Source organism: Anomaloglossus baeobatrachus, chromosome 12 (assembly GCF_048569485.1).
Source record: "Anomaloglossus baeobatrachus isolate aAnoBae1 chromosome 12, aAnoBae1.hap1, whole genome shotgun sequence".
NCBI classification, from domain to species: Eukaryota; Metazoa; Chordata; class Amphibia; order Anura; family Aromobatidae; genus Anomaloglossus; species Anomaloglossus baeobatrachus.
This window is the reverse complement of record NC_134364.1, coordinates 13,981,241-14,007,234: the sequence shown is the minus strand read 5'-3', so window position 1 is coordinate 14,007,234 and position 25,994 is coordinate 13,981,241. Positions and strand designations below refer to the sequence as shown.

Sequence of the window (25,994 nt, the reverse complement as noted above, 5' to 3'; positions counted from 1 at the left end):
CTCAGAAAAGTAATAAATGCTGAAGAGTAATAAGTGAATTACTGGTGGGATTTCTTGTAGGATCCTGGGAACACGCATTCAATGTAAAGCATACCAGAGAAGACGACTTCCATGTGGATGACAACACAGTAGTGAAGGTGCCGATGATGACCAGAGAAGGGGAGTATCTAACCGGGTATATAAGTGAGATTGGATGCAGGGTGGTCGACGTCCCCTACAAAGGAAACACTTCTGCGATATTCATCTTACCCGAGAAAGGAAAATTACGTGAGGCCGAAAAGGCTCTGCAGAATGTGTCACAAGAGACATGGGAAAAAGCAATGAAGCCAAGGTAAGAAAGGACGAACACTAGAAGGATTCATTGTAAAGAAATAAGACAACAAGAGGCCATAGTGTGATACTGTGTAATGTGAGGGATGGGGTGATACTGCGCACCTGACTGGGTCTGTACGTATCAGACGCTGCCGTCCCCCAGCGGGAGTCTTCAAATAGGAGAGGAGAAGGGGTTAACGCCGCGCATCAGCCAAATGAAAATGTAGAGTTGTTGATAAATTAATATCTTTTTTATTCCATAGATCTACGCGTTTCGAGGTTGAAACCTCTTCCTCAGGACCAGAATATCAACAAAGCATCATGCTTTGTTGATATTCTGGTCCTGAGGAAGAGGTTTCAACCTCGAAAGGCGTAGACTTATGGAATATAAAAGATATTAATTTATCAACAACTCTACATTTCCATTTGGCTGATGCGCGGCGTTAACCGCTTCTCCTCTCGAATTGGAAGACTCATCCACGTGGAGCTGTGGCAGACGCCATTATCCTATGCTTTCCAGTGGTTGTGACTTTCACAACCACATTAGGTGAGTGTATATACCTTTATATATTACTCCTGTTTATCTGGTAATACCCTATCAGCGCTTCTTTTTCTAGTTTTAGTCCCCAGCAGGAGAAAGATTCTTCCGTACCCATTACATAGAGGAATAGAGGACAGGCACTTCATGATGACCTGGAGTATAATACAGGAGGTAACTCAGGGTCAGTATTGTAATGTATGTACACAGTGACTGCACCAGCAGAATAGTGAGTGCAGCTCTGGAGTATAATACAGGAGGTAACTCAGGGTCAGTATTGTAATGTATGTACACAGTGACTGCACCAGCAGAATAGTGAGTGCAGCTCTGGAGTATAATACAGGAGGTAACTCAGGATCAGTAATGTATGTACACAGTGACTGCACCAGCAGAATAGTGAGTGCAGCTCTGGAGTATAATACAGGAGGTAACTCAGGGTCAGTATTGTAATGTATGTACACAGTGACTGCACCAGCAGCATAGTGAGTGCAGCTCTGGAGTATAATACAGGAGGTAACTCAGGGTCAGTAATGTATGTATGTACACAGTGACTGCACCAGCAGAATAGTGAGTGCAGCTCTGGAGTATAATACAGGAGGTAACTCAGGATCAGTAATGTAATGTATGTACACAGTGACTGCACCAGCAGAATAGCGAGTACAGCTCTGGAGTATAATACAGGAGGTAACTCAGGATCAGTAATGTATGTACACAGTGACTGCACCAGCAGAATAGTGAGTGTAGCTCTGGAGTATAATACAGGAGGTAACTCAGGATCAGTAATGTAATGTATGTACACAGTGACTGCACCAGCAGAATAGTGAGTGCAGCTCTGGAGTATAATACAGGAGGTAACTCAGGATCAGTAATGTAATGTATGTACACAGTGACTGCACCAGCAGAATAATGAGTGCAGCTCTGGAGGTTAATACAGGAGGTAACTTAGGATCAGTAATGTAATGTATGTACACAGTGACTGCACCAGCAGAATAGTGAGTGCAGCTCTGGAGGTTAATACAGGAGGTAACTTAGGATCAGTAATGTAATGTATGTACACAGTGACTGCACCAGCAGAATAGTGAGTGCAGCTCTGGAGGTTAATACAGGAGGTAACTCAGGATCAGTAATGTAATGTTATTACTGTAATGGCAGAATTAAGTAGTTTTGGTCGCAGTGTGATCGTGGACTTTGTAGTGGGTCATTTCTATGACATAATGAGGTTTTTTTCTCTTTGCTCAGTAAGATTCTTCTTTCAATTCCAAAATTTTCCATGTCTGAAGAACTTGATCTTGTGAAGGAACTTCAGCCCTTGGGCATCACAGATGTGTTTTCTGACCACGCCGACCTCTCCGGGATTACGGGAGACTCCACACTGTCAGTGACAAAGGTAAAACTAATTTTGGGTTTGAGCAGTGAATATTATTTCAGGGACTGAATCTCCTCAATGAGACAAAGTGGAATCACATTGGCAATGCTCCATGGGAAAAAACATGCAATTGAGCTCATTCACCTATAGAACTTAAGGAAGCCATCGTATACGCCCCACCTCGTAGAGGTCGCTGCTCTATAAGTAACAGGGCCGCTGCCTCCGCTCGGTGCATCAGCCGGGAGATCACATTTGCGTCACCTTTTTACCCATGGATCATGTCTCAGATGTTCTTCTTATCCTCGGGGAGTCTTCTGGGAGGGGATGTTTATAATTTGACCACCTCCTTTATAAAATCCCAAAGACAACAGGTGATCTATGTGTTATGACTTTTCTGCTCTCAACCTCTGTAGGCTGTGCATAAAGCCGTACTGAAAGTGGACGAGGAGGGAACAGAAGCCGCTGCCGCCACCGGACTTGGGATAAAAGCTACCAGTGGTCAAATACTTCCCCGCCTGAAAATAGACCGACCGTTCTTATTCACCATCTACAACAAAGATATTGCTACCGACGTTTTCACCGGAAGAATAATCAACCCAACTAAATAGAATGACAGCCGACGCTTTCCTCACGTAATAAAGAGCTGCCGTCTACTCTCCGTGTCCGTGCCGTTATTACTAGACTATCAGGGTCACACCGTTCGGCAGCTACAGCGGAAGTTATTAAGGGGGCTCACTCCATGACCGCTGCTGCCAATCTCTGTGCTCAGCTGTCACTCATTATATATGTGAGTCCACTGATTGGCTGCAGTGGTCACATGGCTGTGCGGTAGGCAACAGCTGCAGCTGAAGTATAAAGAGAACCGCGACAGCGAAGGGCCTCCGGTCCAGCGGAGCATTCACGAGGTTGAATACATGATTTGTTTTTTGTGGGATTTTTATCATCCCTTGTCAAAAGATTCAATCGGGATGTAGATGTGAAATCTGTACCCCAATTTTGGCGAAAACCTGAAGGCATGAACAATACCCAACACTGATGATGAGGCACACAGACTCGTTGTAGGATCACTGTCCATGAGTTTGCATCTTTAAAATTATAGTGCTAAAGAGATTTTGGTTATTGAGCATCAAATAAACAATGAACCAACTTCTATCTATGTGAATATCCAAATAAGCATAGAAGCAATAAAACCACAGGTATGAAAAAAGTAACAACCTTTATTAATTATACAGAACAACATGCAGAATAGAATAAATAAAAATCATGGAGGGAAAATATGACACAGAAATCCTTCTACTGGGAAATATGTATAAAAGGACAATAAATATACTGGAGAGAGAAGGGACCAGAACCCCAACGCGCGTTTCGCTTTAGGTTCTTCCTGATGGTGTATCACCCCAGGAAGAAGCTAATGTGAAACAAGCTTTGGGGTCTGGGCCTTCTCTCTCCAAATATTCACAGGTTATTATTGGTTTTCTTGAATTTGTTTAGATGTATCATCCTGTCACTTTAGGACTGCATTATTATGTATATTTATGAGATCCATGAGAAAAGGTCCAAGTACAGACTGTACAATAAGTTTTGGAGACTTCTCATGAGTTCCTGCATGCCTTAGGCATAGGAATACCTGAAAAATAAGCCACTGAGTCCTTCTCTCCCCAAAAGACAGAAATTAAAGGGACCCTTCATTCCGGTTCTAAAAAGTGAGAATACATTTCTCCTGTGTAGTCACCCTACCTGTCACCCTCCGTTTTCTCCCTATCTTCATTATCGTTGCTCCATTCCTCCTGCTTTCATGATGGTGGCAGCAGTGGTACCGGGAGGGCTGGGGTAAGTTTACGTCACACGTTCCCTGTGCTGTGGGATAGAAAAGCCAAAAAAAGGGGGTTTAAACTTTTCACAGCTCTCTTCCTGCCATAGTGGAAGCAGGAAGAATGGAAGGAATAACTGAGCAGAGGAGGCATAAGGAGGGCAGCAGGTAAGGGAAATATACATGATTAACATATAGTCACTTTTCAGTCCCAGGGTGGAGGGTCACTAGGTGTCCAAGGGTGTCATGATGTGGCTGCAGGAAAGCGAGGGACAGAGGGCTCCTATGCTGTACCTTATGCCAGGGGACCCTAAACTATGCCTAATCTCCGGATTACCCCTGACAGTTGGGATGCCGGAGTCCTGTGCCTTTCTTTTCCTGACAAGATCTAATCTGTCCTCCCGCAAAGGAAGAAAGGGGCAGGAATGTGATGGAAACACAGATTAATACAGACAGAGGAAAAAACAAAACTCAGACATACTGCAACCTAACAGGAACAAACAGTAAGAGACTGAGGAGAAAAGCAAGAGCAAGAAGGCAGCAACAAAAAGACAGCAAGGGTTAACACTACAAATGCACAAGTACCAATACTAAATCTGGATTTGAACACGTCACCAAACCAGTATAGCAAAGCTCTAGCTGGCATTACTGCAATAGTCCAGCCAACATATGTTGGAGGGGGGTGAATGTGATTGGCCGCCGTGACAGTTGGTGATGCCTACAAAAATCTGCTTATGACAAAGGGGCCAAAAAGTGCTGGGTCATTCTGTGATAAGATGATACAGGCCCCATCTGATCTATAAAGAAAAGTGTGTTGTTGGAGACGTGGTCCTGCAGATGGAGATATTGGCTATCCAATCACTTTGTATTGATGACCCATTGTTAAAAGTGTTACGCCAAGATTACAGGTGATCACCGAGTATAGGACAGGGGAGAACTTGCTGAAGAAAAAGAAGCTTGAACATTGGGACCTTCACTAATTACGAGATTGGGGGCCCACACTTCCCAGTTGGAATGGTGTCTTGATCGGTTATGGGCACCGTGTCTTCATTCATTGATAAAGGTGATGATCACTTGTGCGCTAGGAGCCAATCAGATGTCTTCTTCTTATTGCTCCTCCCCTCTTACACAATACAGTGTAACACACTGAGAGTGACGTGCTGCAGCTGCATCTCCCTCCTCCATGGTTATTTATTTATAAACACATTATTTTTCTTTGGAGACTGCAGAGATTTTGTGAACAATCTATAGGAGAACTACAAGTAAAGAACTACATCTGCCGATGGGTGCAGGTCCCAGTGGTCGGACCCCCTCACTCAACAAGTTATCCCCTATTCCATAGATAGGTGATATCTTATTATATTATAAGGTGGGTTCTTAATTCGGAGACTTATTCTGATTAATATTTTTGGGGAATTTGGGAAGAAATTTTTACCATAAAATGAGGATAACTGGACTTTTTCTCATCCGCATTCTTGACTGTAGGAGAACAGGACAAGCAGGATAGATGAAATATCTTGTTGCAGTAGTTTTTCTGCAGATTATGGTCACGGGTGCAAGACAGTCATGTGGTTTCTGGCCATAGAAGGTCACAGTGTTTGGCAGCACAGAAGGCTCCCTGACTTTCCATTGTTCCTGCTGTCAGTATTCATTGGTAGAGGGAGCTTTACTGCTGGGTTTTCATCTCTCCCCCTTTTGCACCCAGCAGGAGCTCTCCTACCCAGCTGCTGATCATCAGTATTCTCTTGGTGCTTAAATAACCCTTCCTTCACTTAACTGATGCTGGTGATATTCTTCAGTTCTTTCAAGCCCTGGTTGCAAGCAGGTGGCTTGTACTCATCTGTATCATTGCTGAAAGCTTTGCTGAACTTCTGCCTAAGTCATCTGTGGACAAGTTGTTCATGCATTTTCCCCCGTGTGTCCCCCTTGTGTCTTCTATAGTGATTAGTGGGGTTGATGAAGACCTCACACCACCTGTTCCCTATTTAGAGCCCAGCACTAGGAATACCTAGGGTCAGGTATCCTGCTCGGCGCATAGGTGCGGAACCTATCTAGAGTGGTGAGGGACCCCAGGGACCAGCGGTAGGTTTGATCAGGGGGTCACCATCTTCAAACAGGGTTTCCCTTCCCTTTTGCTGTTGGCTTGGTGCTCCCCTGTACCTAGCGTGATATTTACTTTACGCATTTTCTCCTCCCTTCTGCTGAATGGGCAGGGTCAACCCAGTGTGATATCAGCCAATCAGATGTCTCCCCTTTTCTGCTGCTCCTCCCTTCTCACAACATGCTGTCTCCATCACACAGAGGGTGACAACCTGCAGCTCCATCCCCCTCCTCCGTCCTCTATGCTTTCCACTTGTAGTTTTACACCAAATGGACTATTTTGTAGACTAAATCCAAACCAGGTCAGTTTTTAATCTCAGGGATTCTGGAAGAGGGATATAATTTTAAACAGTTTACGTGTGGAGTGAAATTACTGGATGGACATTTACGTCAATATTATGTTTAGTTATTGGGAACTGGAAATTCTAGGTTTTGTGCTAATCAAATGTTCAGTTGTCTCCAACTATATAAAATTACCCTTTAATACTATGAACTTTTATTCAATAGAGGTCGGCACCCTAATAAATTAGAATTGGCTCCCCCACTCTCCGTTGACTGTCTCTTACCTGCCCTACCTCACCCTAAATGATGTGAGAAGTGCTCGTGCCTGTGAAAGTGCATGAGGTGCTACTAAATGGCAGAAAAATACATTGGAGGGAGTCGTTAATGAAAAAATACTCATCTCTCTGACGCCGAGCGGATAAGTTCCTGCCTCAATGCATTTCCCCTAAGGTTAAACTTGAAGCCGCTCAAATTGCGTGCCATGTAAATGCTATAATAGATAAGATGAGTGGGGACCTGATAGTATTTAGGTCCCTTAAATAATGCGCTGGTTGGACCAGGTGCCCCCCAGACCCAACAAACACGTCCGGGTCACCCCCTGTCAGTGGCCCCAATTTTTCCCCAGAACAGTCAGATAATAAATGTCCCTCCATCCTATAATCCCAGTATGATAAATGAAATAAACTCTATATCAATATTTACAGTGCCTTGCAAAAGTATTCAGCCCCCTTGAATTTTTCAACCTTTTCCCACATTTCAGGCTTCAAACATAAAGATAAAAATGTTAATGTTCTGGTGAAGAATCAACAACAAGTGGACACAATTGTGAAGTTGAACGATATTTTTTGCTTATTTTAAACATTTTTTAAAAATAAAATACTGAAAATTGTGGCGTGCAATATTATTCATTCCCTTTACTTTCAGTGCAGCTTTACTCCAGAAGTTGATTGAGGATCTCTGAATGATGCAATGTTGTCCTGAATGACTGATGATGATAAATATAAGCCCCTGTGTGTAATCAAGTCTCCGTATAAATGCACCTGCTCTGTGATAGTCTCAGGGTTCTGTGTAAAGCGCAGAGAGCATCATGAAGACCAAGGAACACAACAGGCAGGTCCATGATACTGTTGTGGAGAAGTTTAAAGCCGGATTTGGTTATAAAAAGATTTCCACAACTTTAAACATCCCAAGGAGCACTGTGCAAGCGATCATATTGAAATGGAAGGAGAATCATACCACTGCAAATCTACCAAGACCCGGCCTCCATCCAAACTATCATCTCATACAAGGAGAAGACTGATCAGAGATGCAGCCAAGAGGCCCATGATCACTCTGGATAACCTACAGAGATCTACAGCTGAGGTGGGAGAGTCTGTCCATAGGACAACAATCAGTCTACACTGCACAAATCTGGCCTTTATGGAAGAGTGGCAAGAAGAAAGCCATTTCTCAAAGATATCCATAAAAAGTGTTGTTTAAAGTTTCCCACAAGCCACCTGGAGACACCAAACATGTGGAAGAAGGTGCTCTGCTCAGAGGAAACCAAAATCAAACTATTTGGGCACAATGACAAATGATGGTGATCATGATAGGACCATACTAAGGACAGAATGTGAATGTATATTCAGGATGGACTCTGAAGAGCAGATCTCCTATGCCTGTTCCCTTTAAGTGTGAGGGTCTGTATTGTGGTCCGTTGGGTTGAAATTTGGTTTGTATCCCACAATAAGTAGGTTTTGTTTTTGTGTTTAATGCACTGACTTGGGGCCTCCTGAAGTGTATTCTGGGTATCTGAAGGGCCCCCTCCTCCGTCCTATCCTCCTCCCCCTTATTATTGTAGAATATCTGAAAATGATCATTGATATTCGGCATTCTTTTGGTCGCCTTGGGCAGATGTGAGATGAGAATACACCTGGCCTTGGATCTCTAAAGGATTCTGACCATTCAGTGTATTGTTTAGAATGGTTGTCTCTGCTCGGGACGATGGTGTTACCGAGACCACCGCTACTGTGTTTACTTGATGTTTGCTATATTATGAATCTTTATTTTATATAACAGAGATGAGTAGATTATCAGGTACCTTGATTCAGTAGAGTTGAGACTGCGGAGAGCACCAGGAGCAGCAGAGATGAGTAGATTATCAGGTACCTTGATTCAGTAGAGTTGAGACTGAGGAGAGCACCAGGAGAAGCAGAGATGAGTAGATTATCAGGTACCTTGATTCAGTAGAGTTGAGGGTGCGGACAGCACCAGGATCAGCAGAGATGAGTAGATTATCAGGTACCTTGATTCAGTAGAGTTGAGGGTGCGGACAGCACCAGTATCAGCAGAGATGAGTAGATTATCAGGTACCTTGATTCAGTAGAGTTGAGGGTGCGGACAGCACCAGGAGCAGCAGAGATGAGTAGATTATCAGGTACCTTCTTTCAGTAGAGTTGAGGGTGCGGACAGCACCAGGATCAGCAGAGATGAGTAGATTATCAGGTACCTTCATTCAGTAGAGTTCAGGGTGCGGACAGCACCAGGAGCAGCAGAGATGAGTAGATTATTAGGTACCTTCATTCAGTAGAGTTGAGGGTGCGGACAGCACCAGGAGTAGCAGAGATGAGTAGATTATCAGTAGAGTAGAGGGTGCGGACAGCACCAGGAGTAGCAGAGATGAGTAGATTATCAGTAGAGTAGAGGGTGCTTAATTGGGCCATTTAAAATGTCTGATAGACTTCTATTGGGGACAATATTGAGAACAATACAAGTGGAAATCAATAGTACAAGCAAAGACAAGACACTCTGCAATTAATCTTATCTTCTTTCTCCACTTAGGAACCACTTCTTTTTTTTCCCCACCACCTGAATTCATTTACTCTGAATTATTAAAATCTATGTTGGTCAAAATAAGATGTACTACTAGCTCACTGAGGGATCAGGTTATAGCTGACTATTGAAGTCTATGAAGAAGGGAGAGGCAGGGAAAGACATACACAGACCCAAACCCCAAATCTAGTAAGTGTTTATCTCATCTCAAAGCTGGGTTCAAAACTATACTGCTGAGTACTCATGCATAAAGTCCCCCATACCACTTTATAGTAAGTATATTATCTCACCCAGTGCTGGATTCACAGCTACACTGCTAGGTGCTGATGCATAATATCCTTTATGCTGCTGATGCTCAATGAGTGTTTTTTTTCCCCACACCCCAAAGATGGATTCACAGCTACCCTGCTCAGCTTTGCAATAAAACATCTTTCATGCTGTTGCCGCTGCTTTCTGTTAAGTGTGTCATCTCACGCAGAGCTGGATTCACAACTACACAGCTTAGGATTGTTGCATAATATCCTCCATACTGCTGTTGCTTAAAGGGAACCAAACATCAGGATTTTGATCTATAAGGTGCAGCTGTGACGCCCTGGGCAAGCCAGGGGTCACAGGTCACTGCACCATCACACCCTACATCCCAGTTAGGAACACCAAAGCTAAACAAAATCCTTGTTGCCTTCCTTCAGAGGCTGGGGTTCACACCAGGGGGGTGGGCCAGGCGGTTGGCTCCGCCCACCAAGGAGGACACAGCTCTGGAGGCGGGAAAAACCAGCAGTCAAGTTAGGGAGGTGAAGGAGTAAACAGCTAAGATGAGCTAAGGAAGAGAAAGTAGTGAAGTGAAGTGGTAGTGGTAGAGGAGGAGTAGGAGAAGCTGAAGGAAAGTGAGAACAGTTACAGAAGGAAAGCTTGAAGTGTGTCCAGCTGTGTGCAGGACGGAGTCAGCAAGGTCAGCAACAGTGGTGATTGTCTGAAGGGGTGACCGTTTGGAAGTTCCTGGAAGGGCCGCGGACGGGTAGTGACCCGGCGGTCTGGAGCAGCGTACCAAAGGACAGTCAGCACCAGGGCAGGGGCCTCTCGGACCCCGGCAAGGCTAGGAGTCGCCGAATTTGCCAAATCCGTCAGTGACGGGGACGTAGATCCCCCAACAACCAAGTCCCGATTGAAGGCAACAGCCCAACCTGTACAACAGAGACACCGCCACCGCCAGGGCACCAGTTTCTGAGGGCCAGCGCCTGCGGGCAAAGAGTAGAGCTCCTCCGGCCCAGCTTGAAGCCGGGGAGCGGGTTACCGGTGGGAACCCATCGCAACCAACAGACAACATTAGGTGCAAGGAAAAGGGACATCACCGCTACCGACTGGGTGAGCAAGTGCAGCCGTCCGTGGGACCGACCAACCAGCCGTTTGTTTACCAAGAACTGTGTCACTGTCTCAGGCTGAGTGAGTACCACAGTGCCGCAAGGCACAGCGCTGCCCCCGCGTCCCTGCGCCCACCAGGCCCTGCACCCTGCGCTCCATCACCGGGCCCCGAGATCACCAACCCCTACCCACGGAGGGGCAACACAACACCTGGCTGCTCCGCATCACCATCCCCGGGAGCCCCATATTGAGCAGCGGTGGTGCTACAAATCACCACAACCGTGGGTGGCGTCACGGACATTATCCCAACACCCAAATTCCCCCCTTTCACTCACGGGCGAGGAGCGCCGCTCGAGAAACCCCCCGGGATCCGGCCCACAGCTCGAGCCACCACTGAGCAGCGGCAGCCGCCGGACCCGAGCAGAAGGGGCGAGCGCGGTGTGCTGACACCCTCCTCCCCGCCCGCGACACAGCCAGTGCAGTACTGGCACTATCAGGCACAGTGTGTACATACCATCAGGGTGCAGCTCAGGTGTTTAGGCAGCGAAATCCAACTTTATAAAGTTTGAAAATTCATGCACTTTTTGATTGACGTGTGCACCTCTCTCCTAATGTCCGGGCATGTTATGCACTTGTATCCCCGCCCCCCCGCTGCCTGTTCCTCCCTCTCTCTGGTTGTATTTAAATTTCCCTCTTCAGTAACATGATATCGGAGTTGGCACCTGCGCATAGCGCTTATCTCTGGCGCCATGTTCCTGAAGCCTGCAGTACCGTGCAGCCGTGTGCACGAGAGGGCGGCGCATGCGCCCTCGCTTCTTCAGATCCCGTTGTGACCGCGGGAGCGCGCGCGGTCACAACAGGACTGGAGATCAGCTGACAGGAGGACGCGATTACCTGCAGCTATGCTACCAGCACAGCAGCCGCCTAGGACACCGGGGCACAGGTGAGGTGAGTTCACAATGCTGTGTGGGCGCCCGTGCGTTGATCTGGGCTCACCTTCTGAATGCCAGGTCACCACAGGAAAGCACTCACAGCTGTGTGTCTGTGCTATGTGTGTGTGCAGTGTGTGTGTCTGTGCTATCTGTGTGATTCTGTGCAGTGTGTTCAGTGTGTGTATGTGCAGTGTGTGTGTGTGCAGTGTGTGAGTGTGTGTGCGCAGTGTGTGTGCGCAGTGTGGTATGTGTGTGCACCCGCTGTGTGGTGTGTGTGTGCGCACGCTGTGTGGTGTGTGTGTGCGCACGATGTGTGGTGTGTGTGTGCGCACGCTGTGTGGTGTGTGTGTGCGCACGGTGTGTGTGTGTGTGTGTGCGCGCCGCGCACGCTGTGTGGTGTGTGTGTGTGTGTCCTGAATACAGGCCTGGCATTACTGGAGTTTCCTCCGGTAGCCAGTCCGACGCTACGCTGAAGTGTGTAGTTTTTTTTTTTTCAGATGATATTGGATCCGGATTGGACGGCGCGGGACCCTTGACCCAGGATTACTGCGGAGGAGGGGGGGTTCTTTATTTCAATAAAGATGGAGTCACTAATTGTGTTGTTTTATTTCTAATAAAAATATTTTTGTGTTTTTGTTTTTTTTTATCTTTACTAGAAATTCATGGTGGCCATGTCTAATATTGGCGTGACACCATGAATTTCGGGCTTAGGGCTAGCTGATAATACACACCTAGCCCTAACCCCATTATTACCCAGTGAGCCACCCGGCATCAGGGCAGCTGGAAGAGTTGGATACAGCGCCAGAAGATAGCGCTTCTATGAAAGCGCCATTTTCTGGGGTAGCTGTGGACTGCAATTCGCAGCGGGGGTGCCCAGAAAGCTTGGGCACTCTCCACTGCGGATTCCAATCCCCAGCTGCCTAGTTGTACCTGCCTGGACTCAAAAATTGGGCGAAGCCCATGTCATTTTTTTTTTTTAATTATTTCATGAAATTCATGAAATAAAAAAAAAAGGGCTTCCCCACACACACACACACACACCACACAGCGTGCGCACACACACCCACACACACACCACACAGCGTGCGCACACACCACACAGCGTGCGCACACACACACACACCACACAGCGTGCGCACACACAAACACCACACAGCGTGCGCACACACACACACCACATAGCGTGCACACACACACACACACACCACACAGCGTGCGCACACACACCACACAGCGTGCGCACACACACACACACCACGCAGCGTGCGCACACACACACACACCACAGTGTGTGCACACACACCACACTGCACACACACACTGCGCACACACACACTGCACACACACACTGCACACACACGGCACAGAATCACACACATAGCACAGACACACACTGCACAGAATCACACACATAGCACAGACACACACACTGCACACACACATAGCACAGACACACAGCTGTGAGTGCTTTCCTGCGGTGACCTGGCATTCAGAAGGTGAGCCCAGGTCAACGCAGGGGCGCACACACAGCATTGTGAACTCACCTCACCTGTGCCCCGGTGTCCTAGGTGGCTGCTGTGCTGGTAGCGTAGCTGCAGGTAATCGCGTCCTACCGTCAGCTGATCTCCAGTCCTGTTGTGACCGCGTGCGCTCCCGCGGTCACAACGGGATCTGAAGAAGCGAGGGCGCATGTGCCGCCCTTTCGTGCACACGGCTGCACGGTACTGTGGGATTCAGAAACATGGCGCCGGAGATAAGCGCTGTGCGCAGGCGCCAACTCCGACGTCATGTTACTGAAGAGGGAAATTTAAATACAACCAGAGAGAGGGAGGAACAGGCAGCGGGGGGGCAGGGATACAAGTCCATAACACGCCCGGACATTAGCAGTGAGGTGCACACGTCAATCAAAAAGTGCACGAATTTTCAAACTTTATAAAGTTGGATTTCGCTGCCTAAACACCCGAGCTGCCCCCTGATGGTATGTACACAATGTGCCCGATAGTGCCAGTACTGCACTGGCTGCACCTTATAGATGAAAATCCTGATGTTTGGTTCCCTTTAATGAGTGTTTGGTTTTTTTTTTTGCACAACCCAAAGATGGATTCACAGCCACCCTGCTCAGCTTTGCAATAAAATGTCATCCATGTTGCTGCTGCTTTCTATTAAGTGTGTTATCTCACCCCAGAGCTGGATTCCCAGCTACACAGCTTAGTACAGCTGTATAATATCCTCCATACTGCTACTGAGGATGTGCTACATAGTGACAGAATAGCAGGATGGGGATTAATACATGAGAGACATTGTAGCAGCTAGTCTCCTGCCAGTGGCTCAGTGACAGCTGAAAAGATGGGATATAGTCTGCAGAACGGAAAATCTGGTTAATTCTGTAGAATACAAGTGATTTAATGGCCAGAAGTGGTGTTTGTTCTTGTTCACACATCACAGATTATTCTGGACAGGCATCTAATGCAGAAGTTCTGGTGTAAGGATTTTGTAATGCTTCCACTGCACAGTTTTGGGCAGAGCTCGTATACAGCGCAATCTGACTTTCTTGCATCACTGTTTAATCAGGTAAAACAAAGCAATAGGACAAAGGTTGCTGGAATCTAATATGAAGAATTTCAGTGTTACACAAGGACATGAGTAAATATACATTTATATATATATATGGGGAGGCGGCTGGAGGACTGCACTCATCCCGGAGACCTCCACGAGCCGCTGGTGAGTTACAGCTCCAATCTCCGCTTACGCTTCTGTTACTGTGATTCACATAACCGCTGCTCCTTGTGATGACTTCTTGTATCTTATCTGAGAAAGCAAAGCTTACTCCTTCTCCTTCTTCTCCTTCTTCTTTTTCATTTATTCTCATTCTATCCTACTTTTCTTCTACTTTTTGTTCCCTTTTACTCTTCATTATTTCTTCTCCTTCTTCACCATTTTCTGATTTTACATTTTTATGTTTTCTTGCCCTCCGCTTTTATGTTTATTTTCTCTGCTTCTTTCCTTTCTCCTCTTTTCTCTTGTCCATCGTTTCTCCTTTACTTCTGCATAGTTTTGTAATTTTCATTTCCTGCTTCTCTTCTCATTATTCTTCTCCTGTTCCTACTTTAGACTTTGCTCATTTTGTCGAATCTTCCTTTGTGTTGTCCTTTTTATCTCGTTTACTTTCTCCTTTTCCATTTCTTCTTCATTTTCTTCTATTTCTCATTGTCCCAATTCTCTGTCTTTGTTTCCTTTTCTTTTACTTCTATTTTTTATTTTGTTCTTCTCTTCTTACATTCCTTCTTGTTGTCGTTTTTCCATACCCCTTTTTTTTCTCCTTTTCCATTTTCTCTTCCTTTTTCTACTTCCCCTTCTTCTGCTTCTGATTTTCATCTCCTCTTCCTCTTCTCCCTCTTTACTCATTGTTACATACAGTATATCCCAAAAGTGAGTACACCCCTCACATGTTTGTAAATATTTTATTATATCTTTTTACCAGACAACACTGGAGATCTTTTTTCTTTCAATTTCTTCTTCTTTCCTTCCATTTCTTCTTTTTAATCTTCTCTACTTTAAGATATTGCTGATGTATTTCGTCTCCATGTTGTATCTTTTGCCTTCTCATTATATCTTCTTGGACTTTTTCTTACATTTGTTCTCCTGGTGTACAAGAGGATCTTCATCCAGACATTTACATCTCTGTATTTCTTACCCACTCTGCGATTATATATATATATATATATATATATATATACTGTGTGCAGAATTATTAGGCAGATAAGTATTGTGATCCCATGATACTTTTTATACATGTTGTCCTACTCCAAGCTGTATAGGCTGAGAGCCAACTACATATTAAGTAAATCAGGTGATGTGCATCTCTGTAATGAGGAGGGTGCGGTGTAATGACATCAACACCCTATATAAGAGGGACTTAATTATTAGGCAACTTCCTTTCATTTGGCAAAATGGGTCAGAAGAGAGATTTGACGGGCTCTGAAAAGTCCATATTGTGCGATGTCTTGCAGAGGGATGCAGCAGTCTTGTAATTGCCAAAGTTTTGAAGCGTGATCACCAAACAATCAAGCGTTTCATGGCAAATAGTCAACAGGGTCGCAAGATGCGTGTCAGGCAAAAAAGGCGCAAAATAACTGCACATGAATTAGGAAAATCAAGCGTGAAGCTGCCAAGATGCCTTTTGCCACCGGTTTGGCCATATTTCAGAGCTGCAACGTTACTGGAGCATCAAAAAGCAGAAGGTGCGCCATACTCAGGGACATGGCCAAGGTAAGGAAGGCTGAAAACCACCACCTCTGACCAAGAGACATAAGATAAAACCTCAAGACTGGGCCAAGAAATATCTGAAGACTGATTTTTCACAGGTTTTATGGACTGATGAAATGAGAGTGACTCTTGATGGGCAGATGGATGGGCCAGAGGCTGGATCAGTAAAGGGCAGAGCGCTCCACTCCAACTCAGACACCAGCAAGGTGGAGGTGGGCACTGGTATGGTACTGGTATCATCAAAGATGAACTTGTGGGACCTTTCCAGGTTGAGGATGGAGTGAAGCTCAACTCCCAGACCTACTGCCAGTTTCTGGAAGACAACTTCTTCAAGCAGTGGTACAGGTAGAAGTCGGTATCGTTCAAGAAAAACATGATTTTCATGCAGGACAATGCTCCATCACATGCATCCAACTACTCCACAGCGTGGCTGGCCAGTAAAGGTCTAAAAGATGAAAAAATAATGACATGGCCCCCTTGTTCACCTGATCTGAACCCCATATAGAACCTGTGGTCCCTCATAAAATGTAAGATCTACAGGGAGGGAAAACAGTCCACCTCTGGGAACAGTGTCTGGAGGCTGTGGTGGCTGGAGGCTGTGGTGGCTGGAGGCTGTGGTGTCTGGAGGCTGTGGTGGCTGCTGCATGCAATGTGGATCGTAGACAGATCAAGCAATGACAGAATCTATGGATGGTCGGCTGCTGAGTGTCATCAGAAAGAAAGGGGGCTATAATGGGCACTAACGTTTTTGGGTTTTGTTTTTGCATGTCAGAAATGTTTATTTCTAAATTTTGTGCAGATACATTGATTTACCTGGTGAAAATAAACAAGTGAGATAGGAATATATTTGGTTTTTATTAAGTTGCCTAATAATTCTGCACAGTAATAGTTACCTGCACAAACAGATCCTCCTAAGAAGCCAAATCTAAAAACCCCCACTCCAACTGCCAAAAATATTAAGCTTTGATATTTATGAGTCTTTTGGGTGATTGAGGACATAGTTGTTGATAAATAATAAAAAAATCCTCTAAAATACAACTTGCCTAATAATTCTGCACACGGCATATATATTATATACTAGCTATACTACCCAGCATTGCCCGGGTTAATAACTGTTGTTAACAAAATAGAATGTATTAACAAAAACGTATTCTGCACACAAAAAGCACAAAACAAATAGATAGAAATGTAATTATTAAAAGGCAAAAACTAAGCTAATAGAAGCATTTCACAACATATATTTCAACACCACAGATATTCCACACAGACTTAACTAAATTGGACAAGTAATGTGCTCCGTCTGTCTCTTTCCAGGTCTCTCTGTTTCCCCGTCTGCCTGTCTGTCTTTTTTTTGTCTGTCTTTATCTCTGTTTCTTTCCCCATCTGTCTCTTTCTAGGTCTGTCTCTTTCCCAGGTCTGTCTCTATTCCCGTCTGTCTCCCCGTCTCTTTGTCTGTGTCTTTTCCTGTCTGTCTCTTTCCCTGTCTGCCTGTCTCTGTCTGTCTCTTTCCTTGCCTGTCTTTATTTCTCTGTCTCTTTTCCCGTCTGTCTCTATCAAGGTCTGTGTCTTTCCCCATCTATCTTTGTCTGTCTCTCTGGCTGCCTCCTCCTTCCCTGTCTGCCTGTCTCTGTCCCTGTCTGCGTGCCTGTCTGTCTCTTTCCCCATCTGTCTCTTTTCCCATGTGTCTCTTTTCCCATCTGTCTCTTTCCAGGTCTGTCTCTTTCCAGGTCAGTCTCTTTCTGTCTCTTTCCAGGTCTGTCTCTTTCCAAGTCTGTCTCTTTCACCGTCTGTCTCTGTCTGTCTCTTTCACCGTTTGTGTCTGTCTGTCTCTATCTGTCTCTTTCCCTGTCTGTCTCTGTCTCTCTCTATCCGTCTCCCCACCGACATCTTATTACCTCACATATAAGCTTCTTATACTATGAATGTCTTTTGTTCCTATAGCAACCAATCACAGCTCCTACTATTAACCTGTAGTTCCAGGCTCCATTTACTTTAATGGAGGCATGTTTTTTGGAGAGTAACTGTAAAGCGCGGGGTTACATTTTCCTGTCAAAACATAGTCTATGACATTCCCTGGGTCACATGAGGTGTCTGTGCAAACTTTCGTGATTGTAAATGCGACGATGCGGATACACTTTTCGTTTCACTTTTTCCCCATTATGTAGATAGGGGCAAAATTGATTGGTAAATTAGAACGTGCGGGGTTAAAATTTCGCCTCACAACATAGCCTATGACGCTCTCGGGGTCCAGACGTGTGAGTGTGCAACATTTTGTGTCTGTAGCTGCGACGGTGCAGATGCCAATCCCGGAGATACACACACACACACACACACACACACACACACACACACACACACACACATACATTCAGCTTTATATAATACTAGCTGTACTACCCGGCTTCGCCCGGGTTAATAACTGCTGTTAACAAAATAGAATGTATTAACAAAAATGTATTCTGCACACAAAAACCACAAAACAAATAGATATACAGTTAGGTCCAGAAATCTTTGGACAGTGACACAATTTTGGCGAGTTGGGCTCTGCATGCCACCACATTGGATTTGAAATGAAATCTCTACAACAGAATTCAAGTGCAGATTGTAACGTTTAATTTGAAGGTTTGAACAAAAATATCTGATAGAAATTGTAGGAATTGTCACATTTCTTTACAAACACTCCACATTTTAGGAGGTCAAAAGTAATTGGACAAATAAACCAAACCCAAACAAAATATTTTTATTTTCAATATTTTGTTGCGAATCCTTTGGAGGCAATCACTGCCTTAAGTCTGGAACCCATGGACATCACCAAACGCTGGGTTTCCTCCTTCTTAATGCTTTGCCAGGCCTTTACAGCCGCAGCCTTCAGGTCTTGCTTGTTTGTGGGTCTTTCCGTCTTAAGTCTGGATTTGAGCAAGTGAAATGCATGCTCAATTGGGTTAAGATCTGGTGATTGACTTGGCCATTGCAGAATGTTCCACTTTTTTGCACTCATGAACTCCTGGGTAGCTTTGGCTGTATGCTTGGGGTCATTGTCCATCTGTACTATGAAGCGCCGTCCGATCAACTTTGTGGCATTTGGCTGAATCTGGGCTAAAAGTATATCCCGGTACACTTCAGAATTCATCCGGCTACTCTTGTCTGCTGTTATGTCATCAATAAACACAAGTGACCCAGTGCCATTGAAAGCCATGCATGCCCATGCCATCACGTTGCCTCCACCATGTTTTACAGAGGATGTGGTGTGCCTTGGATCATGTGCCGTTCCCTTTCTTCTCCACACTTTTTTCTTCCCATCATTCTGGTACAGGTTGATCTTTGTCTCATCTGTCCATAGAATACTTTTCCAGAACTGAGCTGGCTTCATGAGGTGTTTTTCAGCAAATGTAACTCTGGCCTGTCTATTTTTGGAATTGATGAATGGTTTGCATCTAGATGTGAACCCTTTGTATTTACTTTCATGGAGTCTTCTCTTTACTGGTGACTTAGAGACAGATACACCTACTTCACTGAGAGTGTTCTGGACTTCAGTTGATGTTGTGAACGGGTTCTTCTTCACCAAAGAAAGTATGCGGCGATCATCCACCACTGTTGTCATCCATGGACGCCCAGGCCTTTTTGAGTTCCCAAGCTCACCAGTCAATTCCTTTTTTCTCAGAATGTACCCGACTGTTGATTTTGCTACTCCAAGCATGTCTGCTATCTCTCTGATGGATTTTTTTCTTTTTTTTCAGCCTCAGGATGTTCTGCTTCACCTCAATTGAGAGTTCCTTAGACCGCATGTTGTCTGGTCACAGCAACAGCTTCCAAATGCAAAACCACACACCTGTAATCAACCCCAGACCTTTTAACTACTTCATTGATTACAGGTTAACGAGGGAGACGCCTTCAGAGTTAATTGCAGCCCTTAGAGTCCCTTGTCCAATTACTTTTGGTCCCTTGAAAAAGAGGAGGCTATGCATTACAGAGCTATGATTCCTAAACCCTTTCTCCGATTTGGATGTGAAAACTCTCATATTGCAGCTGGGAGTGTGCACTTTCAGCCCATATTATATATATAATTGTATTTCTGAACATGTTTTTGTAAACAGCTAAAATAACAAAACTTGTGTCACTGTCCAAATATTTCTGGACCTAACTGTAAATGTAATTATGTCTATCTCCCCGTCTGTATATATCTCTGTCTCTCTCTTTCCCTGTCTGTCTCTGTCTCTTTGTGTCTGTCTCTTACCTTGTCTATGTCTGTTTCTTTCCCTCTCTGTGTGTGTCTCTTTCCCTGTCTGTGTCTGTCTCTTTCCCTGGCTGCATTGTGACACGCCAACATTCCATATAAGGGCGTGGCTGCGCATTCTTCTGAAGTTCTGGCTGCACTGTGGCTCCCAGGTCCATTCGCTTTAATGGAGGCAGGTTTTTTGGCGAATAACTGTAAAGAGTGGGGTTAAAATTTCCCCTCAAAACATAGCCTATGACGCTCTCGGGGTCCAGAAGTGTGAGTGTGCAAAATTTTGTGGCTGTGCGACGGTGAGGATGACAATCCCGGACATACACACACACACACACACACATTCAGCATTATTATATATATATATATATATATATATATACATATATATATATATATATATATATACACACACATACATACTGTATATATATTTTCTTCATTTTAGAAGTGAAAAATCACATTAATAGAAGATTATATTATTTTTTGCAAGGGTTTATTTTTAGGGGATGCCTCTTTTATTTTCCCATAAACAACAATCCACATTTATTCTTGAAAAAAAAAAATCAACATTTATTCACATATAATCGTCATCACATTCTGGAACATGAACATTTTGTGTTCCTCCTATACTGGTCAGATGCACATTTTCTTATCTGATCAGCTATTCTCATCCTATAGTGCTGGGTACACACCATAACTACAAAGGGTTAATTTACCTGTTTAAATGCATTATTCTCTGTGTACTGCTAAGTTTACCTCTAAAGAGAGCAGACCCCCCTAAAAGAATTGCTCTTACCAGACCTCAAACAATTAGAGTTGGAAAGTGAATGGGTTCTCACATACAAATCGGCATCGCTGACAGGTCCCCCTGTGTTCTACAGCGGTTGGCTCCCCCTGGTGACTGGAAGCAGTATTACTTGCGTGGAGTGATACTTGTACCCAATCTGTTTGTGAGAGCTGCAGTGCAACGTAGCTGGAATGGCGAAGGACCTGACAGTGTCGCAGATCTCTGTGTGAGAGCCCATCCACCAACCGCAATTGCCAACTGTAAATGTTTGGGGTCTGGTGAGTGCAACGTTTTGGGAGGTCTGCTTTTCTTTGGGGGTGTCTGATTTATTTTGAAGGTGTCTGCTTTCTTTTTGGGAGTGTCTACTTTCTTTTGGGGATGTCTGCTTTCTTTGATGAAGAGACCTGCTGTATTCTTTAACTTTTCTAGCGACTTGGACACTTCTTTATGGAACGGCAACTAGGGCTTATTTTTGGAGTAGGGCTTATATTTTAAGCATACTAAAAAAAAAGCCCCAAAAATCCTACTAGGGCTTATTTTTGGGTTAGGTCATATTCTTGGGGAATTCAGTGAGATTACACTTGATCATTATAACTTTAAGGGGCTGTCTTGGAAGACTTTTCTCTTTCTTTTAGAGGCTTGCATGTGCACAAATGAATAAACACTCTTATAGCAGAGGCGTATCTAGGGGGGAGCTCACGGGGCATGTGCCCCGGGCACAGCAGTATCAGAGGGGGCGTTGTCGGACCGACTGATGCAGAACTCTGAGTCTCCCCAGCGGTCAGGACCAGCGTCAGCACCTGTCAGAAAGGGCGGTGATTACAACCCAAGCTTGTAAATATAGTAAAAAATAAATAAATAAATATTAGGGGTTCACATACTTATGATGAATACATAATTCTCTGTTTCAGAAAAAAAATGAAGCTTCTAATCTTCTTGTGTTTGAGCCAAGCTCTCCTTTGGGCACTTGTGTGTGGTGACCACGGAGGACCACATGATGATGACCATGACCACCATGACCACCATGACAATGAAGCAGAAGCTTTGCAGCAGATATCCGCAGCAAGTCTCAAGTTTTCTTACAAGCTCTACTACCACCTGGCTGCCGCTCACCCCGATGACAACTTTTTCTTCTCCCCATTAAGTATCTCAATAGCATTCTCTTTACTCTCACTTGGTGCCAAATCCAAGACCCTCAGTCAGATCCAGGAAGGCTTTTGTTTCAACACATCCGTAACATCAGAGGAAACGATCCACAAAGGCTTCCAAAAGCTTCTAAACATCATCAACCAACCAAAAAGTGGTCTCCAGCTGGACAGCGCCAACGCCCTCTTCATCGATAATAAGCTGAAGGTTCTAGACAAGTTCTTAGAAGATGCCAAGAAATTCTACCAATCGGATGCCATCTCCACCGACTTCCACAAAGTTGAAGAAGCCTTAGAGCAGATCAATAGTTATGTGGAGAAGAACACCAATGGGAAAATTAAAGATCTCTTGGACGATCTTGATCCAATGACGGTTCTGGTTATCATCAACACCATATTCTTCAAGGGTAAGGGGCAAAACTATTGAGAATGTATCAAATTTTAGTACTGTAATTTATGGGGTTTGAATTACCTTGTCTTCATCAGCTGAATGAAAGTAGCCAAGTTGCTGCATCGAGTGTTGTGTTCCCTTCTTTGTTTCTCAGGCGCGGTCCTGAACATCTAGTAGTGACCATTCCTGGTGCTGCAGATCCGTCCTGTTCAGGTCACTAGCGCATGTGCAGGACCGTGCCTGGTAACAACAACTCGGACATGGAACAAAAAGCTCAAAATTGCTGAAAAGTAATATATTACTGGTGGAATTTCTTGTAGGATCCTGGGAACACGCATTCAATGTAAATCATACCAGAGAAGACGACTTCCATGTGGATGACAACACAGTAGTGAAGGTGCCGATGATGACCAGAGAAGGGGAGTATCTAACCGGGTATATAAGTGAGATTGGATGCAGGGTGGTCGATGTCCCCTACAAAGGAAACACTTCTGCAATATTCATCATACCCAAGAAAGGAAAATTACGTGAGGCCGAAAAGGCTCTGCAGAATGTGTCACAAGAGACATGGGAGAAAGCAATGAAGCCAAGGTAAGAAAGGACGAACACTAGAAGGATTCATTGTAAAGAAATAAGACAACAAGAGGCCATAGTGTGATACTGTGTGATCTGAGGGATGGGGTGATACTGCGCAGCTGACAAGAGCCTGTAAGTGTCAGACGCTGCCGTGCCCCAGCAGGAGAAAGATTACCCTCTTCTGTACCCAATATACATAGAGGAATAGAGAAAAGAACTTCAAGATTACCGCTCTGGAGTATAATACAGGAGGTAACTCAGAGTCAGTAATGTAATGTATGTACACAGTGACTGCACCAGCAGAATAGTGAGTGCAGCTCTGGAGTATAATACAGGAGGTAACTCAGGATCAGTAATGTAATGTATGTACACAGTGACTGCAATAGAATAGTGAGTGCAGCTCTGGAGTATAATACAGGAGGTAACTCAGGATCAGTAATGTAATGTATGTACACAGTGATTGCAATAGCAGAATAGTGAGTGCAGCTCTGGAGTATAATACAGGAGGTAACTCAGGATCAGTAATGTAATGTATGTACATAGTAACTGCACCAGCAGAATAGTGAGTGCAGCTCTGGAGTATAATACAGGAGGTAACTCAGGATCAGTAATGTAATGTATGTACACAGTGATTGCAATAGCAGAATAGTGAGTGCAGCTCTGGAGTATAATACAGGAGGTAACTCAGGATCAGTAATGTAATGTATGTACACAGTGACTGCACCAGCAGAATAGTGAGTGCAGCTCTGGAGGTTAATACAGGAGGTAACTTAGGATCAGTAATGTAATGTTATTACTGTAATGGCAGAATTAAGTAGTTTTGGTCGCAGTGTGATCGTGGACTTTGTAGTGGGTCATTTCTATGACATAATGAGGTTTTTTTTCTCTTTGCTCAGTGAGATTCTTCTTTCAATTCCAAAATTTTCCATGTCTGAAGAACTTGATCTTGTGAAGGAACTTCAGGCCTTGGGCATCACAGACGTGTTTTCTGACCACGCCGACCTCTCCGGGATTACGGGAGACTCCACACTGTCAGTGACAAAGGTAAAACTAATTTTGGGTTTGAGAAGTGAATATTATTTCAGGGACTGAATCTCCTCAATGAGACAAAAGTGGAATCACATTGGCAATGCTCCATGGGAAAAAACATGCAAATGAGCTCATTCAACTACAGAACTTATGGAAGCCATTGTATACGCCCCACCTCGTAGAGGTCGCTGCTCTATAAGTAACAGGGCCGCTGCCTCCGCTCGGTGCATCAGCCGGGAGATCACATTTGCGTCACCTTTTTACCCATGGATCATGTCTCAGATGTTCTTCTTATCCTCGGGGAGTCTTCTGGGAGCGGATGTTTATAATTTGACTATAAACAATGGTACTATCCAAAAAGACAATAATATGGGATCCCAGACCCTCACTCTTCATCTTACATTAGCAATTCATTGTGAAAAGTGGTGATTTGCTGGGGGCAGGAGGAGGGGGGGTTGTCACTTCTGGGGCCGATGGAAAATTTCAGCATCGTAAAGAATGTATAAAACAGATACTCCAAAAATACCTCTAATCTAATCTAATTTGACCGCCCCCTTTATAAAATCCCGAAGACAACAGGTGATCTATGTGTTATGACTTTTCTGCTCTCAACCTCTGTAGGCTGTGCATAAAGCCGTGCTGAAAGTGGACGAGGAGGGAACAGAAGCCGCTGCCGCCACCGGACTTGGGATGACGAGGCACTCGGCTCCACTTTTACGACATGTGAAAATAGACCGACCGTTCTTATTCACCATCTACAATAAAGATATTACTACCGACGTTTTCACCGGAAGAATAATCAACCCAACTAAATAGAATGACAGCCGACGCTTTCCTCACGTAATAAAGAGCTGCCGTCTACTCTCCGTGTCACTTTTTGGGGCAGATGGAAAATTTCAGCATCGTAAAGAATGTATAAAAAAGATACTCCAAAAATACCTCTAATCTGTCACTACACGATCACCATCAGGTTCTCATTGTGTCCTGCACTGAGAACATGATTAATATCACTTCATGACCGCTGCTGCCAATCTATGTCCTCAGCTGTCACTCATTATACATGTGAGTCCATTGATTGGCTGCAGTGGTCACATGGATGTGCGGTAAGTGACAGCTGCAGGAGATATGTAGAGGCCAGTGAAGTGGCGTCGGTCCAATGGAGCATTCAAGAGTTGACTACATGATTTTTTTCTTTTGTAGGATTTCACTGTCACGGGGGTGTCACGTGTGACAGACAGTCATGTGGTTTGTGGCCATAGAAGGTCACAGGCTGTGCAGAATGGTCCCCATTGTTCGTGCTGTCAGTATTCATTGGTATAGGAGCTTTCCTGCTGGATTCATCTCTCTCCCTTTTGGACCCAGCAGGATCTCGCCTTCCACTCAACTGTTGATCATCAGTATTCGCTTGGTGCTTGTATACCCCTTCCTTCCTTGGATTGTTGCTGGTGATAGTTTCAGTTCGTTCAAGCCTTGTGGCTTGGACTCCTCTGTGGTATCATGGCTGAGAACTTTCTTGAACGTCTACCTGTGTCATAAGCAGTTCATGCATTTTCCCAAAGTGTCCTCCTTGTGTCTTCCTTGTTGTGTTTAGTAGGGTTCATGAAGAGCTCATCCCATCCGTTCCCTATTTAGGGTCCAGCACTAGGGTCACCAAGGGTCAGGCGTATAGGTGCGGAACCTATCTAGGGTGGTGAGGGACCCCAGGGAACAGCGGTAGGTTTGATCAGGGGTCACCATCTTCCCTCTCCCTAGACACAGGGTTTCCCTTCCCTTTCACCGTTGGCTTGGTACTTCCTAGTACCTAGCGTTACATTCACTCATCCCTTGTCTGCGCATTCAGTAGGGATGTAGGTGTCAAATCCATGCCCCAATTTTGGCAAAATCCTGAATGTATGCACTGTACTCAACACTGATCTTTTAGCACACAGACCCTTCGGAGTCTCACATTCCATGAGTCTGTACCTTTTAAAATTATAGTGGTAAAGAGATTTCAGTTATTGGGCATCAAAGAAACCCCAAAACAACTTCTATCTATGTGAATATACAAATAACAATAGAAGCA

The 25,994-nt window shown here is 44.7% G+C and overlaps 1 protein-coding gene across 1 annotated transcript in view; it reads left to right on the top strand.

Annotated features, from left to right (window-relative positions):
- LOC142258149 (uncharacterized) overlaps nucleotides 1–24,783 on the top strand; it is a 44,770-nt gene extending 19,987 nt beyond the window's left edge. Inside the window, exons 3-9 of the mRNA XM_075330627.1 lie at nucleotides 61–331; nucleotides 2,090–2,237; nucleotides 2,630–2,820; nucleotides 21,703–22,343; nucleotides 22,648–22,918; nucleotides 23,800–23,947; nucleotides 24,554–24,783. Of these exons, the coding sequence (XP_075186742.1) occupies nucleotides 61–331; nucleotides 2,090–2,237; nucleotides 2,630–2,820; nucleotides 21,703–22,343; nucleotides 22,648–22,918; nucleotides 23,800–23,947; nucleotides 24,554–24,748 (1,865 nt within the window). The 3' untranslated portion in view covers nucleotides 24,749–24,783. The remainder of the gene's footprint in view (nucleotides 1–60; nucleotides 332–2,089; nucleotides 2,238–2,629; nucleotides 2,821–21,702; nucleotides 22,344–22,647; nucleotides 22,919–23,799; nucleotides 23,948–24,553) is intronic.
- Nucleotides 24,784–25,994: the final 1,211 nt, after the last annotated feature.